Raw genomic sequence first — 17690 nt, 5'->3', positions numbered from 1 at the left:
TTGAAAATTAAATAAATGAGAGTGAAGATCATAGATCATAGATATTGGCAATGACACATTAGCTTGTCTTTTCGAGTATCATGATCAGATTAAGAAATGCTAGCAAAACTGCTGAATTACGTTTTCGTTGAATGTCGAATAGTATCATTCTGAAGCAATTTACTTTTTTATAAAATAAGTTTTACATTGTACATTACGTCATATTAAGTCGGCTAGTGTACCGATCTTGGAACCTAAGACGTGTTGAAATGCCTAAATATATGTGTGACTCAAAGCAGAATCCGGCTCTATTCTGTATTCCGGACGGACGGTATACCCATATGCAAAAACCTCAGTGCAATTCATCACAAGTATCTCATTACCAAACTGACGCACCACGCGATACTATAAAAAAACAATTGATAATCAATACATACCCAATATTTTGTTTAATTATCTATAATGCTAATATGGACAAAAGACCCGCTTTTTGAATGTTTACACAGAAACATAGATATATATTTAAAAATCAGATGTTTAAAACCTACAGAAAATATTGGAATTAAGCTTGAGTTACGAAGTTTTGCTGAAAACAAGCCCTAAAACATTTAATAAAGAATGAATGCGTCCCAATGTCATACATATCCCGTGGTGATGGATACATTGGTACTAATAAATTTAATATTCCCACACTTCGATCCATGAAGCCCATTCCTGTATGACCATTGTGTTGAGAAAAAAATTACGTGATTTTTTTTCACAATTAAATGTGATGGGTGTGAACAAGGACTGCTCCTCCTTTCTCCACCGCCACAGTCGGTACACACAAATCCGCATATACATGTTCATTCTGGTTGTGATAGCGTTGAGCCGGAACATCGTACGTGTTGTTTCTGTCTGCATCCACTTTGCTGCATTTGTAGGTTTTGTACAGGAAAATTCTACAAATTATTTAAAAGAAAAAATAGCAGCATTTTTTTATATTTTATACAGTACTGTTACACGGAAGGTCAAAATGGAAGGATCGATATGGCGATTGTTTACAGAACATTACACAGGTTACAACTTGAAGATTAAATGCTATACCAATTGCCAGAACTAACCATTTTTCTTTGTCTGTTTTGTGTTAGAGTTGGTACCATGCATAATATTGACATATATTGAAACAATCTTACCCTCTTTATATGAAGCTATTGGTAAACAAATTAGAGTGTCTTCATACCATTAGTCGCGTAGTAAGAACATACTAATATGTTATATTCTCCATTACATATCAAAGTTAATCCATAAGTAATGTTATATCTCCATTACATATCAAAGTTAATCCATAAGTAATCTTACCCTAAGACAGCAGTTGCCTATGAGTGACCAAGAGCACTATCACTGTAATGATGACCTCAGAGCTGACGGTTTTCACGATCGTCACTTGGTTGTTTCCTGACGAAAATTAAAGTTTTTTTTCCTTCTGTATAATATTACCAGTAAGTTAGCGAGAATGATAAATGTACAAACAGGCTCAAAAAGTGAAAAGAAATAAATTCACAATATCAAAAGGATAACCTGAAAATATTAAGTCGATTAAACGAAGAATGCCTGCTCTTCAACACTGCAACGTTTCTTTTTCACCAAATCGAAAAATAAGTTCTCAATATTTGCTATATATCGATCCATTTCCTGTTTGGAGAACGTTTACTGTAATTTCAGATCTTAACTTATTCGCGAGGGTAAAATTTTCGCGATTCACCTTTGTAGTCTTTGAAAACGCCGTTAAAAAGATGTAAAATGCAAAACCATTATTGTTTGAATATTTTGGGATATATTGAATTCATGAATTTGTGTCAATCCAAAAAAACTAAAAACATCCGCGATTATTAGAAACTATTGACAATTATACAAAATAGGTGTTATTTTGGTGTATTATTTTTTGAAACCACAGGGCATACTTTACCATACAAATGTTATTCACTGATTACACCAGTAACATCAGCTAGAGGTTGTGTTTGGTTTTTTAATATTTTTATACTACCACGTAAATGAAGTCGACCTTTTATAACAAATTACATGACTATGTGACCTTGCTCACACGAGTCTGGAATAACGGATGAGGAGCAAAAGTTTTCAGGTTGTGGTAACGTACCGTGGTAATTTTTAACCCGTAGTTACTTTATGTGGTAACAACTCCACTGTGCGTCCCAGAGTAAGTGGTAGTATGTGGGCAGAGTGAGTTGTGGTAGTGATGGAAGGGGCGGCAGTCGTGGAAGTGGAGGTAAGGGGCACCTGTCGAGGTATAGGTCGCAGTTAACGGACGAAATTATGCAAACAAGTGACCCTGCAAATCGACCGTGTTAATTTGGCTATTAAATACACAATCCAGTCCTGATAGCACAACATGTTTATTCTCAATAACAATATATATATAAATAGTGTAATTCATACATACTCCTATTGGATCGAAATAAATACATATAAATATGCTCTATTGTTTACATTTTCAAGGCTTTTGATTTTTATCTTCTATCTGATGGAAATCAACGACATTTGTTTTATGTATCAATAAATTGACATTTGGTTGTGTGGATGATGTTATATAGAATCAAACATAGGCTCGGGACCGTTTATAACAATTAGGGAGTGGATTGGCAATTTACATATCTCATTTCTATAAATATAAACGCTCTGTATTTAAATGTTTTGAGCGATTATTAAAATTTTGTGCTTTGTGAATAATCAATGGAAAAAAAGTCCCAATTTCACGTTTTAAAACCCTTGCAATATGATATTCACCACACAACTATGTTATAGTGTGTTTAATTCTACGATAATGTTGTCAAATATCATATCACAATCTGTGACGGTAGATAACAGTACTTCATTTATATGTTTCATCCACCAAGTCAGTTTTAAGTTATAAATTGCATGGCAATATCATATTTAAATCTGTCTGGTGGGAAGGTTAAAGTGGAGTGAAAAAAATAAAATAAAAAGTAATGTATCTCAGAAACATCAGCCATCATCCTCCAATGGCCTCTTCAGACCCAATTGTATGGACGCAATTCACACTTACAATGTATATTCGATTTAATTTGACATCGTGTAAAATTATCAACAGTGAATACTTTCTTTTGATTAATGTTACTTATGCTATACACCATTGTTCATAAATCAGTAAACATATTCTATTTTGTCCGTCAGATCTCTACCAATTATTATCTGGGATACTGTTTCGTGCCATTTGATTGTTGCAGTAAAGTTAATGTAGATTAAAGGTTCCTTAGTAATATGAATATTGAGCATTATATTTTGTCTTTCTATCAGAAACAATTGTTACATGAAAGGTAAAATGGTTAAAGCACAGATCCTCATTATCACGTCTAGACGAGTCAGAGGGAGTTGGACGACTGGTTCGCCCGTTGTCAGTATAATGTAACCGGGTGAGGTGTGTTGCTTGGTGTCTTCGGCGGCATGCTTCAGTGATATAGCACTATAAAAAGGGCAACAGTTCCGTTATGCAAGACGACAACACGAACGCCCCGCAGTCTCCCAAAACACGCACGTCGCACTTTAGACACGCTACACACTGCATACATGGGAGGCTGTCCTTACATGACCCTGGCTGTCAATAGGACGTTAAAATAAACAAACAAACAAACAAACATCTACTTACTTGCTATTAATAGTCACTTTCTGATGACCTTTCGGGTTGACTGACCAAATAACTAATATCAAAATTCTTGACTGGTACGAAATAGTCATCTCGACCAAAGAGTCAGAACACAACAAACTACATAGATATGTGTACTGGGACGATATGTGTACTGGGACGATATGTCGTTTTCAGTGGGTGCAAGTAAGTATAGAGGTTAACATAAATGACCCGTAATTGTATATTGTTAAAGTATCTATGCAACGGAGTGAAAATAAAGATTTCCATTTAACCGGATTGTTAATGATTTTGGCATTTTTACCCATTAATATTTCTTTTTTTATGATTCAGTTACTTACTAACACAGTAGGCCTGGGGACAATTGGTAGCACTCTTGAGCTCAATACACCCGGAAGGAACAGCAGTTCTTCACCCTGATATTGCTACCAGGCAGATGCGAGAAAAAAATGATCTCACACATTTCCAGCCAGAATACCATCTGATACATCGGTAAAGCCAGTTTTAAATATCCTAAAGGAATTTGATATATTTGGCACTAGAACTGTCCCTAAAGAATCATGGCTAAACCATGTAGAACTGAACAGAGCAATAGGCAATTCGTAGTTCCCATAGAACAATTAATCGGACTTCAGCGTGTCCGAGGAATGTGGAGGATTTACCTCGACAGTTATGAGTCGCGACTCAAACTTATCACTCATGGGCTTGTCGTTAGGAGCAAATCCATCAAGATATATGCAAAACAATCCAGTAATAGGGAATACATACGATGAAAACACTACACTAATTCGAGTGAAAAATATTCCACTATCTGCCTTTGATGGTCAAATCAAACGTGACCTTGAGCTCAAAGGTTGTGAAATTCAGAGCCTATATAGAGAAAGACTTAGAGTAGATGGATACCTCACCAATTGTGAAACCGGTGACCGAATAGTTATTGTCAAGAAGCTGGAAAATCCACTTCCAACATCAATGACCATAGGGGGAAAATACAGAGCCATGATAAGACACAGAGGTCAACCCAATGAGAACGCTCACTGTAGCAACTGTCTGCAGGCTGGCCACGTAGCCAGAGACTGTATTAACGATAAAGTGTGCAGACATTGCAAGAGCCCAGGTCATATCCAGTCTAACTGTCCTTCATTGTTGAAAGATGACAATAGCGCTGATGAAAGCTCCGATGATGAGAGCGACAGCGAAGATGACGACGAACAAATCGATGATGGCAATGAAACTAAGTCCGAAAGCCAAACGGAAACCCATAAGCCTCCAATTGCAACTGATACAACCAATGTGCCCTCAACAGACATAACCCCTGTGCCCTCATCCGGATCAACAAATGTGCCCTCATCAGCAGCAGAGTCAACAGATTCCAAAGATGAGCCAAGAAAACGAAAAAAGAGCAAAAAATCAAAAGGTAAAAAACAAGAAAGTAAACAACCACAGAATCAGACAATCATAGACTCTTTCCTGAAAGAGACTCCCTCCAGAAAATCAAGTCAACTCCCGTCGGATGTCAGATCCCCACTGGATGAACTGAACAATACCCCAAAGAAAAAATGTAATGCCAAATGACAAAAAAGAGAGTATTTATGCTTAACTGAAATTTATTAAAAACAATCATAAAAAACTACATTCAAGATATGGATAGAAGGAAAGAAGTTAAAAATTTGTATAAATTTATCTCTTTTTGAAAATGCCACAAAGTTTTACACAGCATATACTTACAAATGCCTAAAATATCAAGTAAGTTGGTTAAAATATGCACAATGCTATATATTACCCGTTATAATATTCCTAAGTATATTATTTTATAACAGTATATTTAGTATAGTTCTAAGTGTATCACATTATGTTTGTTGTGTATCATATAATAATAGTATATATATAAATACACAAAATATTATGAAAACTGGTTAAAATTTGCACAAAGTTATACAGTATATGTGATAATATCTCTATATATACCGGTATCATATTATACCAGTATCAAATTTCTAAGTTTAGTATATTATGCCAGTTATGTGTTTCACGTGATTGTAGTACTAAGTATAGTATATTGTAACAGTAGGATATCTGTAAGTGTATCACAATGCATCTGTTATGACATATGTGAATTACATTACATTTTTATACATAAATGCTTAACATGTTATAAAAGCTGGTTAACATATACACAAAATTGTATATTACATGAGAAAATATTTCTATTTATATTATATATTTATCAGTGTAATATATTATACTAATATGATAATATGTGTGATATTTAGAAGAGTGTTACAGATTATTAAATATGAAAGTTTATTCCAGGAATCACTTATACATATAATAATTCAAAGTTTATATGCATATGGTCACTTAAATCAAAATATGCACGTATTGAATTATTATATCTCAAAGATAATATATCATCACAATGATATTACTATTTGCTCATATCCTAATTTTGATAAGAATAAAATTATCTTGATATATTATCTGCAAGGTAATATTACTAAAGTGCTAAAAAGATTTTTTCTAATATTATTAGAATTCAACATATGGTACAACTCTATAAAAAGAGAAATGAAATTGAATAACCTACCTCTGATTCAATTGTTTTATTTAAGTGTATGTGTGCATACAATTTTATACATGAAAGTATATGAAGACATCCGGCTATGTGTATGTAAACATACTAGTGTGGTCGGCAGGTGTATATATGTATATATATGTGACTATGAGACTGTAAGTCTGCTGTTTAGATATGTATGTACGATTATATTTTTATAAATTTTATCTGCAATACATAAATGAATAGTATACGTAAGAATGGATACATTCCTGGCTAGATCTTTTTCGAGTGTGTATATACATGTAGGTGTAATATACATAATACTTACCAAAATATTTTTACTCTTCTACATAACATGTTGCAGAAACTACATTTTTTGACTGCTAACACACAAGGTTTAGGTGATAAACAAAAACGAGAGAGATTCTATACATGGGCTAAATATCAAAAAAGGTAACATAATCCTGGCACAAGAAACACATTTTACAGCAACTAATGCCCCATTCGTACAATCAGAATGGAATGGTGAAGTATTACATAATTTTTGGCACCAGCCAGAGCTGTGGGGTAGCTATCTTTCTAACAAAAAACTTAGAGTATGAGATAATTGATGTACACAGAGACAACGATGGCAGGCTTTTGCTAGTTAATTTGAAAATAAATGACAATGTTTACACAATAATAAATATTTATGCCCCTAATGATAAAAACAGGAGAAATATTTTTTTTAAAAATTTGAAAACATTTACACAAGAACACAGTTTAGGCCTAATTATCATAGGTGGAGATTGGAATGAAATTCAAGACACCAAATCTGACAGAAAATCTAGAGTAAACCCCCAAAAACCTGTAAAATCTTTAAAGTCACTGATAAACGAATGTCGTTTAATAGACTGTTGGAGAATAAAACACCCAACCACAAAACAGTTTACATGGAAGCGGAAAAATGTAAATAATGAGGCTAGTAGAATTGACTATTTCCTTATACAAAATGAACTTATTCATAAAATTTCATCAACTGATATAAGACCAGTATTAAATTAAATACACTGATCATCAAGCTGTATCACTTTATCTAAATGTTGAAAAAACAATACGTGGACCAGGGTATTGGAAGTTAAACAATAGTCTGCTAAATGATTATATGTACCAAAAAATAATAATTAAAGTACTTAATGAATTTAAAAAATTAAAAGAAGATAAAAGCATGTCAAGTCGAATGATATGGGATCTATGTAAAACTGAAATTCGCGAAAGATCAATTGAATATGGAAAAAAGAAATCAAAATTAAGAAAGAATATTATTTCTGTATTAGAAAATAAACTTAAAAAGCTTAACGAAGAAAATACAGACACAGCAGAAGAAATAGATCAAGTCACAGAACAGATAGAAGAACAATACACTCAAATAGCTCTCGGTTCGCAAATAAGATCACGCGCTAAGTGGTTTGAACATGGTGAAAAGAACACTAAATATTTTCTTTCTTTAGAAAAAGGAAGACAAATTAAAAAATCCATTACTAAACTAAAAAATGAAAAGGAAGAATTACTGACAAAACAAGAAGACATAATCAAATATGAGAAACAGTTCTATGAAAAAATGTATACATCAAAAAACCCAAATGTAGATGACATAAAGCAGTATCTAGGTTCAATAAATTTTGAAAAGATACTATCTGAGGAAGATAGCAATAAATGTGAAGGTTTATTAATTGAAAATGAATGCTATATAGCTATAAATAAGATGAAATTAAACAAAGCTCCAGGCTCAGATGGATTAACAATAGAATTTTACAAAATATTTTGGCCACATTTAAAAGAAATGTTAATAGATTGTCTAAATGAAGGCTATTTACAAAATCAACTAGCATATTCACAGAGAGTAGGAATATTATCATTAATGTTTAAAAAAAATGATCCATTAGACTTAAATAATTGGCGACCATTGACACTTCTAAATATAGATTATAAGATATTAGCTCATTGTCTATCTGAAAGAATAAAACCCATCCTACCTAAAATAATAAATACTGATCAGAATGGCTTTATCAAAGGGCGCGACATAAGATATAGCATTAGACTTATTCAGGATATAATAGAATATGCCGAGAAATTTAATATTACTGGATCTATACTATTTTTAGATTTTGCCAAGGCATTTGATTCAATAGAATGGGAATTTATGTTTCATACTTTGAAAAAATTTGGATTTAAAGAAAGTTTTATGAAATGGGTTTCAGTCCTATACAGTGATATATATTGCATAATAACAAACAATGGATGGCTATCAGAACCAGTAAAGATTATGCGCGGAATCCGTCAAGGATGTCCGTTATCAGCTCTACTTTTTGTAATAACAGTCGAGACATTATCAATGAAAATGAGACAAGATATCAATATTCATGGAATCCAAATTAAAAATTCACAAGAAAGACATTTTAAAATCTCACAACTAGCAGATGACACCACCCTCTTCTTGAAACATAAAAAAAGACATAACTGCAGCCCTAAATGCTATAGAGATATTTGGTAGTCTTTCAGGATTAATCCTAAATAGAAAAAAATCACTAGGTCTAAAATTAGGAATTAATAAAATAAACATAGAAGATGACTTTGAAAAGATTGATTGGTCACAAAGTGAAATAAAAGCACTAGGAGTATACTTTGGGCTTAATGCTATTAAAACATCTCAAATCAACTGGGAAAGTAAGATTGAAAAAATAAATAAATTAGTCAATACATGGAAAAGGAGGAAATTATCAATGATAGGGAAAATACAAATTGTTAAATCATTACTTATTCCTCAATTATCTTATCTTATATCTGTACTGACTATACCAAAACATATTGTAACAGAAGTAGAAAAAATTATTTACAATTTCATTTGGGAGGGTAAAAGTGAGAAGGTAAAGCGAAAAACTCTATGCAGATCATATAGCGAAGGAGGTCTTAACACACTTGATCTCAACTCCTATATTACAACTATACAATTAGGATGGATAAAAAAAATTAAAAAGCAATGAAGAAAATCAATGGAAAATCATACCAAGATTATTTTTAAATCAATTTGGAGAAGATTTGTTAATTTTTTCAATGAATATAAAACACACAAAACAACTAGAAGATTTCTCTAACATTCCACAATTCTATCAAAATATCATTAATGCTTGGGTAGACATAAATGGGAGAAATGTGAAACCCCCCAAAAACATAACAGATATTGGAAAACAAATAATATGGGGCAATCAATTCATCACATATAATAATAGATCATTGATCTTTAAAAATTGGATAAAAAGTAATATCATCACTATAAAAAGATCTGTTAGATGTTGAAGGATACATAAATGAAAATGTAATATTGAACATATTACAAGATAAACACAATTGGATATCACAAATATCAATACTTAAAAACGCAATACCTAAAATATGGCAGGAAAAATTAAAAAAATCAGATATATCAAAATACAACATAAATGAGAAATATTATGAACTGTCAGTTGTTATGACACCCTCACTAAAAACAATACCTATAATTAAAATTACAAACAAAATCATATACAACAACCTGATTGAGAAAATATCAGTTAGACCGATTGCATATATATCATGGGAAAACACATTTATACATTTTAAAAAATCCGAGATAGAACACAAATTAAAAAAATCCCTTCAGTGCACCTTTAAACATTTTGAAGACAATAGAATGAAAATATTTAAATGGAAACTGATTAACAGAGTTCTGGCAAATAATTACCTACTTTATAAATGGAAAATAAAAGATAGTCCACTATGTAATACATGCGGAGTTGAAGAAAATTACAAACACTTTTTTGTAGAATGTAAATATATTAAATCATTTATTGCACATGTCAGCGATATGTTCAGTAAACTAGGTTATTGCAAAAAAATGGTGACATTGGAAAATATAGTGTTAGGTTATAAAATTGATTATGAAAAATATGAAGGAGTTAACTTTCTACTTACTTATATAGGCTACGTCATTTACAAGGCCTACTACACAAGCAATTGTAAACAAAAAGCAATAAACCTAGAACATTCACTCAGACGAGAATTACACTCAGTCATGAGAACTAAAAAGTACAACAAATCACCTCTCCCAACATTCATAAAATCAGCTTGTGAAATCCTCGGAATAAATCTTGACTCCGATATTCTGTGAAACTTTGATAGTAAATCCAGTTGGTTTTCAGTAAAATGACATCAAGATTCACACTCAAATCTTCCTAATCCTTCACCATAATTTTCACTGTCCTTGATAACTTTCCATGTAGCTGTCCTTTACAGTACACTTCATCTGAAAAAAGATTAACAGAACGACACGTGTCATAATATATCGGAAATAATTATTTTTGTGCAATATTAAGTAAAATGCACTATTTATACTGACGTACATAATACTCACCTGAAATAGTTATCTGTTCAAACCATTGTTTTCTCCACATACATACAAATACTTCGCACAGGTACTTCTCCAACGAAAAAACCACGTGTATGTTGTTTTCGTTATGATTTCCGGTTATGAGAGTTATCTTCTTCCGGTTTACACTAGTCATCGACTCAATATTTTTTTTTTTTCATTTCGATTTGCTTTATTATGGTCATCGACAAATTCGTTATAAAACTACTATAAAAGTCAAAATATATGATGTATTATTTATATGTTGCAAAATAGTAATTTATCCATTGCATAGTTCATTCGCATTTTGTCTGAGTTATGTCCCTTGAAAATCTTTGATTTAATATCCAAAATCACATTTTTTAATGTCATGGTATTGCAAATGAGACAAACTTTTAATTTATATATTCAAATACATTAACTTTATTACAATATGTTTAATAAGCAATAATCTTTGAAGGGAATTAATGGTGACAAATTGATAAAAATATTATTGTCAAACAAAATTTGTATTTATATACCATTTATATACATGTTGTACATTTTGTGTGTCTGAAATAAAAATTTTCCTGTAAAAAAAAAAAAAAAAAAAAAAGATTGCAACAAGCATTTTCATTAGCTTACAAACGTTTTATCAGCCCATAATGGAAAATCTGGTGCACCTTTTGAAACGTTGCTTCTGACTGGCTGAGATAACGGCGTAATATTTTCATAGAAAAATTATCCCTAACTGAGCCCAAAAAATTGAAGAAATTTTCTTTAGTAAATTTAATTATCAGGATTAGTGTGAATATACTTTTTATGTTATGGAGATAAAGCACAAAAATTATCATAAATCGTTCTATCCATGAAGGCAACGTCAATATAGAAATGTGTGATCTTTAACAGTCTAATTTCTGGCTTTAATTTTCTAATACAGGTTTATTCAGACCGATGGGAAATCATTGGGCCATCTGTTGCATTCCGTGCGAAATATGTAAACGACTTCAACTGTATTTGTAACATCCCAGAGTTTATCTGCAGACAGCGAGCTTCTGATGGTGAAGAGGTTTTCGCTGAAGGATACCTTCTGAGTGTTTCCAATGATGGTGACAGATTCAGCAATGAGACCGCCATTTTAAGTTATGATTCGAGATGCTATGAATGCGACGCAACACATATCAACTGCACCAAATCTATGGTAGGTGTACCTTTCTGGTAGATTGATAATTGAATACTGACATTTGATCACGCGAACAAAATTTTCGCTGATATTTCGTTTTGTTATACCATAGTAAATTATATTTCCTTCGAAATAGTTTCAACTATGTTTGAATTCTATTATATGCATACGTTTACTCCATTGCGGAGGAGAAATCATATACTCAATACCGGATATCTTCTAATGAATTGTATTCTTTTTGTTCGCACAGGAGACATGTCTTTCAACAGGTACATTTAATACAACAGTGCAACCTACAGAACCGTATCCATTAGAAAACGAAACAGGTATGTATATAGTTGGATGTCTGGACAACGATCAACTAGCTTATCATCAAAAATATTTATTAAGCTTCCAAAGATTTACATTTTGTACACTTTTACCTTATTGGTGATATATACATGTCAACTAGCTATTTTATTAAATTCATAAATCATAATATGCTTTCTTTACCATTCATCATTTATCTTTTTATCGTTATTTCATCATTTTTCTAAATTTTATTTTAGCCCTGCAGGTAGGACGTTAGAATTGTATCTGCTGCCCCTATTGCATGATCGTTGTCAGTATAATGTGACGGATGGGTGTGTTGCTTGGTGTCATCGGCAGCATGCACCAGCGATTTATCACAATAAAAAGGCAACAAAAACATGAATATATCGCAGTCTCACAAAACATGCACCGCACAGTACACACACGCTACACACAGCATACATGGGAGGGCGGTTTTACATAACCCTAGCTGTTAATAGGACGTTAATTAATTAATCAAACAAAATAGACCCACCGGTAAAACTAGTAGATAGTGATACAAACATAACTTGTACGACAGTGTAATGTTGATTGAATGTTCCTTATCTTTTTGTTACAGGGCCTCCTAATGTTACGATGACTGTTGAAGTTACTCATGGAATAAAAACCTCATCTATGTTTAACATGATACGTAAAGAGATCGTGTTCCACTGCAACATTACAACTGACCTTTGTATTACTGACCACGTGTATGATATACAATGGTTCATCAACGACAACGGTATTGTAACACACAGAAACATACCGTACACCAACCTCACACAGACCGGCCTACGTCAGTCGGAGTGGACTGGTACTTATAAACTGGGGTTTCTGGTGAGAATGATTCAACTTTAACGAGAAATATGTGTTGGTATGATGAAATAATATTTAACTATAGAATAGGCGAAATTTAATAACGATGCGTAATAAGTGATTATCAAAATATAGGTACGATTGAAAATATATCATTAATATGTTAAATATGCATTCAATTTTTTTTAATCTCTAAATTATATGCGATTAGATTTTATATCATTGTATCTTATTCTACAGGTGAAATGTGCTGTCCGTGCCCGGACCGACACAGACAGTACACCAACCCCGTATACCTACAGTGATGATTTTTATGCTGGTTTTACGGTACGATAAGTATAATTACAAAATGTACATGTAATGTGACTTATATTTCACTAGCTAGATTTAAAAAAAAACATTTATTTATCATATTTTCATTTTGTTCCCCTCACTGAAAAGGGTAATTAAATTCAATCGGGCCGGAATACTCTGCTATGCATGATGTTTGACTAGCTTGTGCATGGATCGCTTCAAAGTTCGTTCCATTTGTACGTGATAAGCGTTATTCACCAGTCATGCAAACAATAAAATTGCAACCAAACCCTAATTGTGGATGAAGAATGAACGAGTACATTTTATGATATATAATACACTAAGTAAAAATGCAAACTGCCACTTTTCTATTCGGTAAAAGTACATTGTTTTGAACGAATTTTTCTGTTCTTAACTGATTATATTTTTATAAAGAATGTGTGACGGAATAAAGATGCAATGTATAATGTAAAAATTATCTTAAAGAAATGTTGCCCTTATAAACAAACATTACCTATTCATATAAAAGAATCCCCTAAAAAATGATGTGATGTTTTATTCTTCTCTAAAGTGATGGTATTTTATTTGACATTTTTATATTTAACTTTAACATTTTGATTCTTTCCTATTATTGATCAAAAATGTATTTTAATAAATCCCATATGATTATGGTTTATGGAGTTATGGAGTTATGGAGTCCTGCGTGGTAGAACTATGATAATTAAAAAAGTTCGGTAGCTCTTTTTTTAGTGCGGATATATCATCGGGCATGTGTTCTTAATATATCTAAAATCATTTTCGATGACAAAAAATGTAATTTCTTTTTAATCTTATGTTTGGAAATCAATTTTATGTATTTGTTCACATTAAAATATCGATTGTTAACTTCACTAAAAGCAATAGAAATATTTTAAACATGAATTTCTACTCCACCATTTAATATTGATGTGAATATGATTTTACAGACTGACCAGTCCGAGTATAGCGTGCCTGAAGACAGTAGTATTAATATTACTATCAGACTCTCTGTTCCGTTGGACTGTATATACCTCTCTAACTCAATGTAAGTAATTTGCTACCTTATACAAGTCGTTTTATAGCATTGTGGTTGTCATTTAAGAGAGTACATGTGCACACACATCTGTTTTCGTCGGACCTGTATGCATGTATAGTCAGTAATATATTGTTTGTATAAGAAGTACCAATGTTCTAAAGATTTTAATTTTATTGTAATCGTTGTACATACTGTAATTCTACTTTTTACTTTAATTCTTATTTTTTCGTAGTCGATGAGAAATCGCGAAATAAATATCTGCTAAAATTTTTAAATACAGATAAAAGAAGTTAAGATACTAGATTTAAGGACGCGAAAATGACTTTGTTTACAATGTAATTGAATGTTAAGTTTTATACTCGTGGTTTATTTAATAAATTTCTTGCATGTATCTTTCTGGTCCTTCGGGTAGGGCGTTAGAATTGTACCTGCTGCTCCTATTGCATGATTGTAAAAGGCGACTAAATTTAGGATCTTATATTTCTTCTCCTTAAAGGGACAATTCGGTCTAAGAGTACATTAACACTTACACTTATTTCGGAAACAAGCCAGTTCTAATGGAAATTAGATTAGTTGGTTTAACTGTGATATGTCGGAAAAGCCCACTGTAGCCAAATGTATGTGAAATGTTCAATCGCCATTACACATAGCCTTGTATGCCGAACCCTGACCTTTGCCTGTGTAGTAAAGAATTTTTATTCTAGAACTACTCACAATGTTCTTACAGTTGTGGTAACATTATTAGATGCATGTTCTTGTCTAAAAATAATTTCATCAACTTCTCAGTGGTTATATATTGCATTTGTTTAACGTGCGTGACTTTGACTCTGGTAAGGGTACAGCATACATGTTGTACCTCCTTAATCGTATTGATCAATGATTTGGAATTTCAATGGTATTACTAAAAATACTTAACAATGTTGTGGAATTTGTCACTGTTTCTTGTCATATGTTTCATAAGGAATGTAGAACAATTCATTTATGTCATATTTTGCTTCGTGGTTATGTAATGAATTTGCCTGAGTGAATTGTCCCTTTAACTGACTTTATGTTTCCTAATGCCACCCTTGGCACCGCCTCACTGAAGTAATTCTAAGTCTGTGTGTTCTTTAAAGTTGGTGTGATGTATTTTTGAGTAAAGTTGAGTTAATGTAGAGTCAAACGCAGCATTATAGTTTCATCATGTTTAATGAATAATGCGGTGGAGTCCCAGCACTCATGGTCGAGCACTGAGGGAAGTGACTACTATAAAGTGGTTTCGATGGCGTTTATATAAGCCAAAATGTTCGTGTTGAGTAATATCTATAATCAATGTTTATCACAGAGTTACATCAAAATGCTGACCGTTGTACATGATTCCTATAGCTACAAGGCATATATATACAATCATATATATGTTCTGTTGAATAACCGTCTGGTCACTGCGACCTGATGCCAAAGGCTACATGTATAACTTCATATGCTAATGTATTCATTAATATCCGTTTTCTAAATTTGTACATAAAGTCATTTTCTAAATCTTAACATTTTCATATTATGCTACATCACTTTTGGCCTTAAGTTGAGCGTTCACCCTTGTGAGGAAGGCTCTGGGTTCTGTCCCCTGGCCGAGACACACCAAAGTCTATACAAGTGGTAGTTTCTGCGCCTGCTTATCGCTCAGCAAACAGAGAGTGTTACGACTTGTTCGCCTGTTGTCAGTATTATGTGACCGGGTGGGGTTTGTTGCTTGGTGTCTTCGGCGGCATGCTTCAGTGATATAGCACTATAAAAAGGGCAATAGTTCCAAGATTTTCAAGATTTTATTTGTTACTCTCAGACACATGAAAATGTGTTACACGAGGACATAATGATATACATAGACATATACATGACAAGATGGATACAAAATATACATGTACAAGATATAAAAATACATAGAGTTATAATCGTATAATGTTTAAAGTAATTTCATTATCTTTCTTAGAAAAATTGCGAATTTGTTTAAAACTTGAATACTGCAGATATTCAATAGTCGTTCTAATTTTAAAAATGTAGGATATTTGGTGTAGTACTGAGCAAAATATGTTTCTCTAATAGCTTTTATTTCCCTTTTTTGACATTTGAAAAGATAGTGAAATTCATCTCCAATATCAACTTGACATAAATTACATATTCTATTTTCTTTTGGGATACCGAGCCATCGTCCAGTTTCAATAGGGAACTTTATATTTGAGGTACGAAATTTTGTAATAGTAATTCTGTTTTGTTCCGATAACTTTGTTAAATAACTTTCGAAAATAAATTCTTTTTTAAATTTTGAATAAAACAGACCTTTGGACGAGGATTCTATGTCTGCGAACCATTTTTGTATAAAAGCGTCACGTAGACGTTGTGCAACTTCATGCTTATAAAAATTTGCATTCATAGGTATTTCATTATCAAATATATATGTAAATCCAGTATCATTAAAAATTTGTTTAACACGATCTAACCATTTAAACCGTATTTGTCCATTGCGACTTAAACTCGCCATTAGTCTATATAAAATATTACTTAATTTATTTTCATTTAACAAAAGGTTGTTCCAAAAATTTAACATTCTCAGCTTTACCTTTATTTCTAACGGATATCTTCCCAATTCACCATAAATCATATACCCAGGCGTGCTAGCCCTAACATTTAAAATTCTTTTGCAAAATTTAAGATGGGTTTGTTCTAAAATCTTTAAATCTTCGTAACCCCAGATTTCTGACCCATATAACAGAATCGGTTCAACTAACGAGTCAAATAGCTTAAGTTGTAGATCAACTGGTATTGCCTGATTTCGGATTTTTTAAAAAATTGAAAATATAGATTTTTGTGCCTGTTCTATAAGCTTCTGTCTAGCCGCCACAAAATTTCCGTTAAATTTAAAAGTAATTCCGAGATATGTAAAGCAGTCTACAGTTTCCAATATTTCATTATCGAGTATAAAGTTGTTTTGCCGTCTACACTTTCTCTTGCTAAATATCATTACTTTAGTTTTATTAACATTTACTTCTAGCTTCCACACTTTACAATATTCGCTGAAATTATTCTATTCAGTGCAGCATGCATACCTTCAACACTTTCCGCAAAAATAACAGTATCATCAGCATATAATAGTACAAATACTTCTAATAAAATACGCAATTATCTGGTTATAATCTCATTAAGATTTTGGAGAGAAGTACTACCTTTAGATATCAAAAATTCCTCCAGATCATTAAGAAACACAGAAAACAAAAATGGAGAGAGATTTTCACCTTGGCGTACCCCAACTTGACAAGGGAAAAAGTCGGTGGTTTCCGAATGGAATTTCACACAGGATTTGATATTATCGTACATATTATATATTATTTTGAAACATTTACCCTTTATACCACTTTTAATCATTTTCTTCCAAAGTCCTGT

The 17690-nt window shown here is 32.2% G+C and overlaps 1 protein-coding gene and 1 long non-coding RNA gene across 5 annotated transcripts in view; one reads left to right on the top strand and one right to left on the bottom strand.

The window, feature by feature from the left end:
* Positions 1–10360: 10360 nt before the first annotated feature.
* On the bottom strand, positions 10361–11203 carry LOC138327012 (uncharacterized). Its single transcript, XR_011209018.1, has 2 exons — positions 10627–11203; positions 10361–10518 (listed from the first exon to the last, which is right to left on the bottom strand). It is a non-coding gene; the product is annotated as an uncharacterized lncRNA (long non-coding RNA).
* A 335-nt stretch (positions 11204–11538) lies between these two features.
* The window catches only part of LOC138327013 (von Willebrand factor D and EGF domain-containing protein-like), a 34070-nt gene continuing 27918 nt past the window's right edge, over positions 11539–17690 (top strand). For all 4 annotated transcript variants that reach the window (XR_011209021.1, XR_011209020.1, XR_011209019.1 and 1 more), the window contains exons 1-5: positions 11539–11800; positions 12033–12108; positions 12693–12949; positions 13169–13255; positions 14188–14285. Coding sequence is in view for 1 of the 4 variants with exons in the window: in XM_069272982.1 (XP_069129083.1) it covers positions 11798–11800; positions 12033–12108; positions 12693–12949; positions 13169–13255; positions 14188–14285 (521 nt within the window). In the remaining 3 variants the exon portion in view is untranslated. The remainder of the gene's footprint in view (positions 11801–12032; positions 12109–12692; positions 12950–13168; positions 13256–14187; positions 14286–17690) is intronic.

The sequence above is a fragment of the Argopecten irradians genome, chromosome 7, assembly GCF_041381155.1.
Source record: "Argopecten irradians isolate NY chromosome 7, Ai_NY, whole genome shotgun sequence".
NCBI lineage: Eukaryota > Metazoa > Mollusca > Bivalvia > Pectinida > Pectinidae > Argopecten > Argopecten irradians.
Note: the sequence above shows the minus strand (reverse complement) of the source record. Positions and strands in the feature narration are given on the sequence as shown.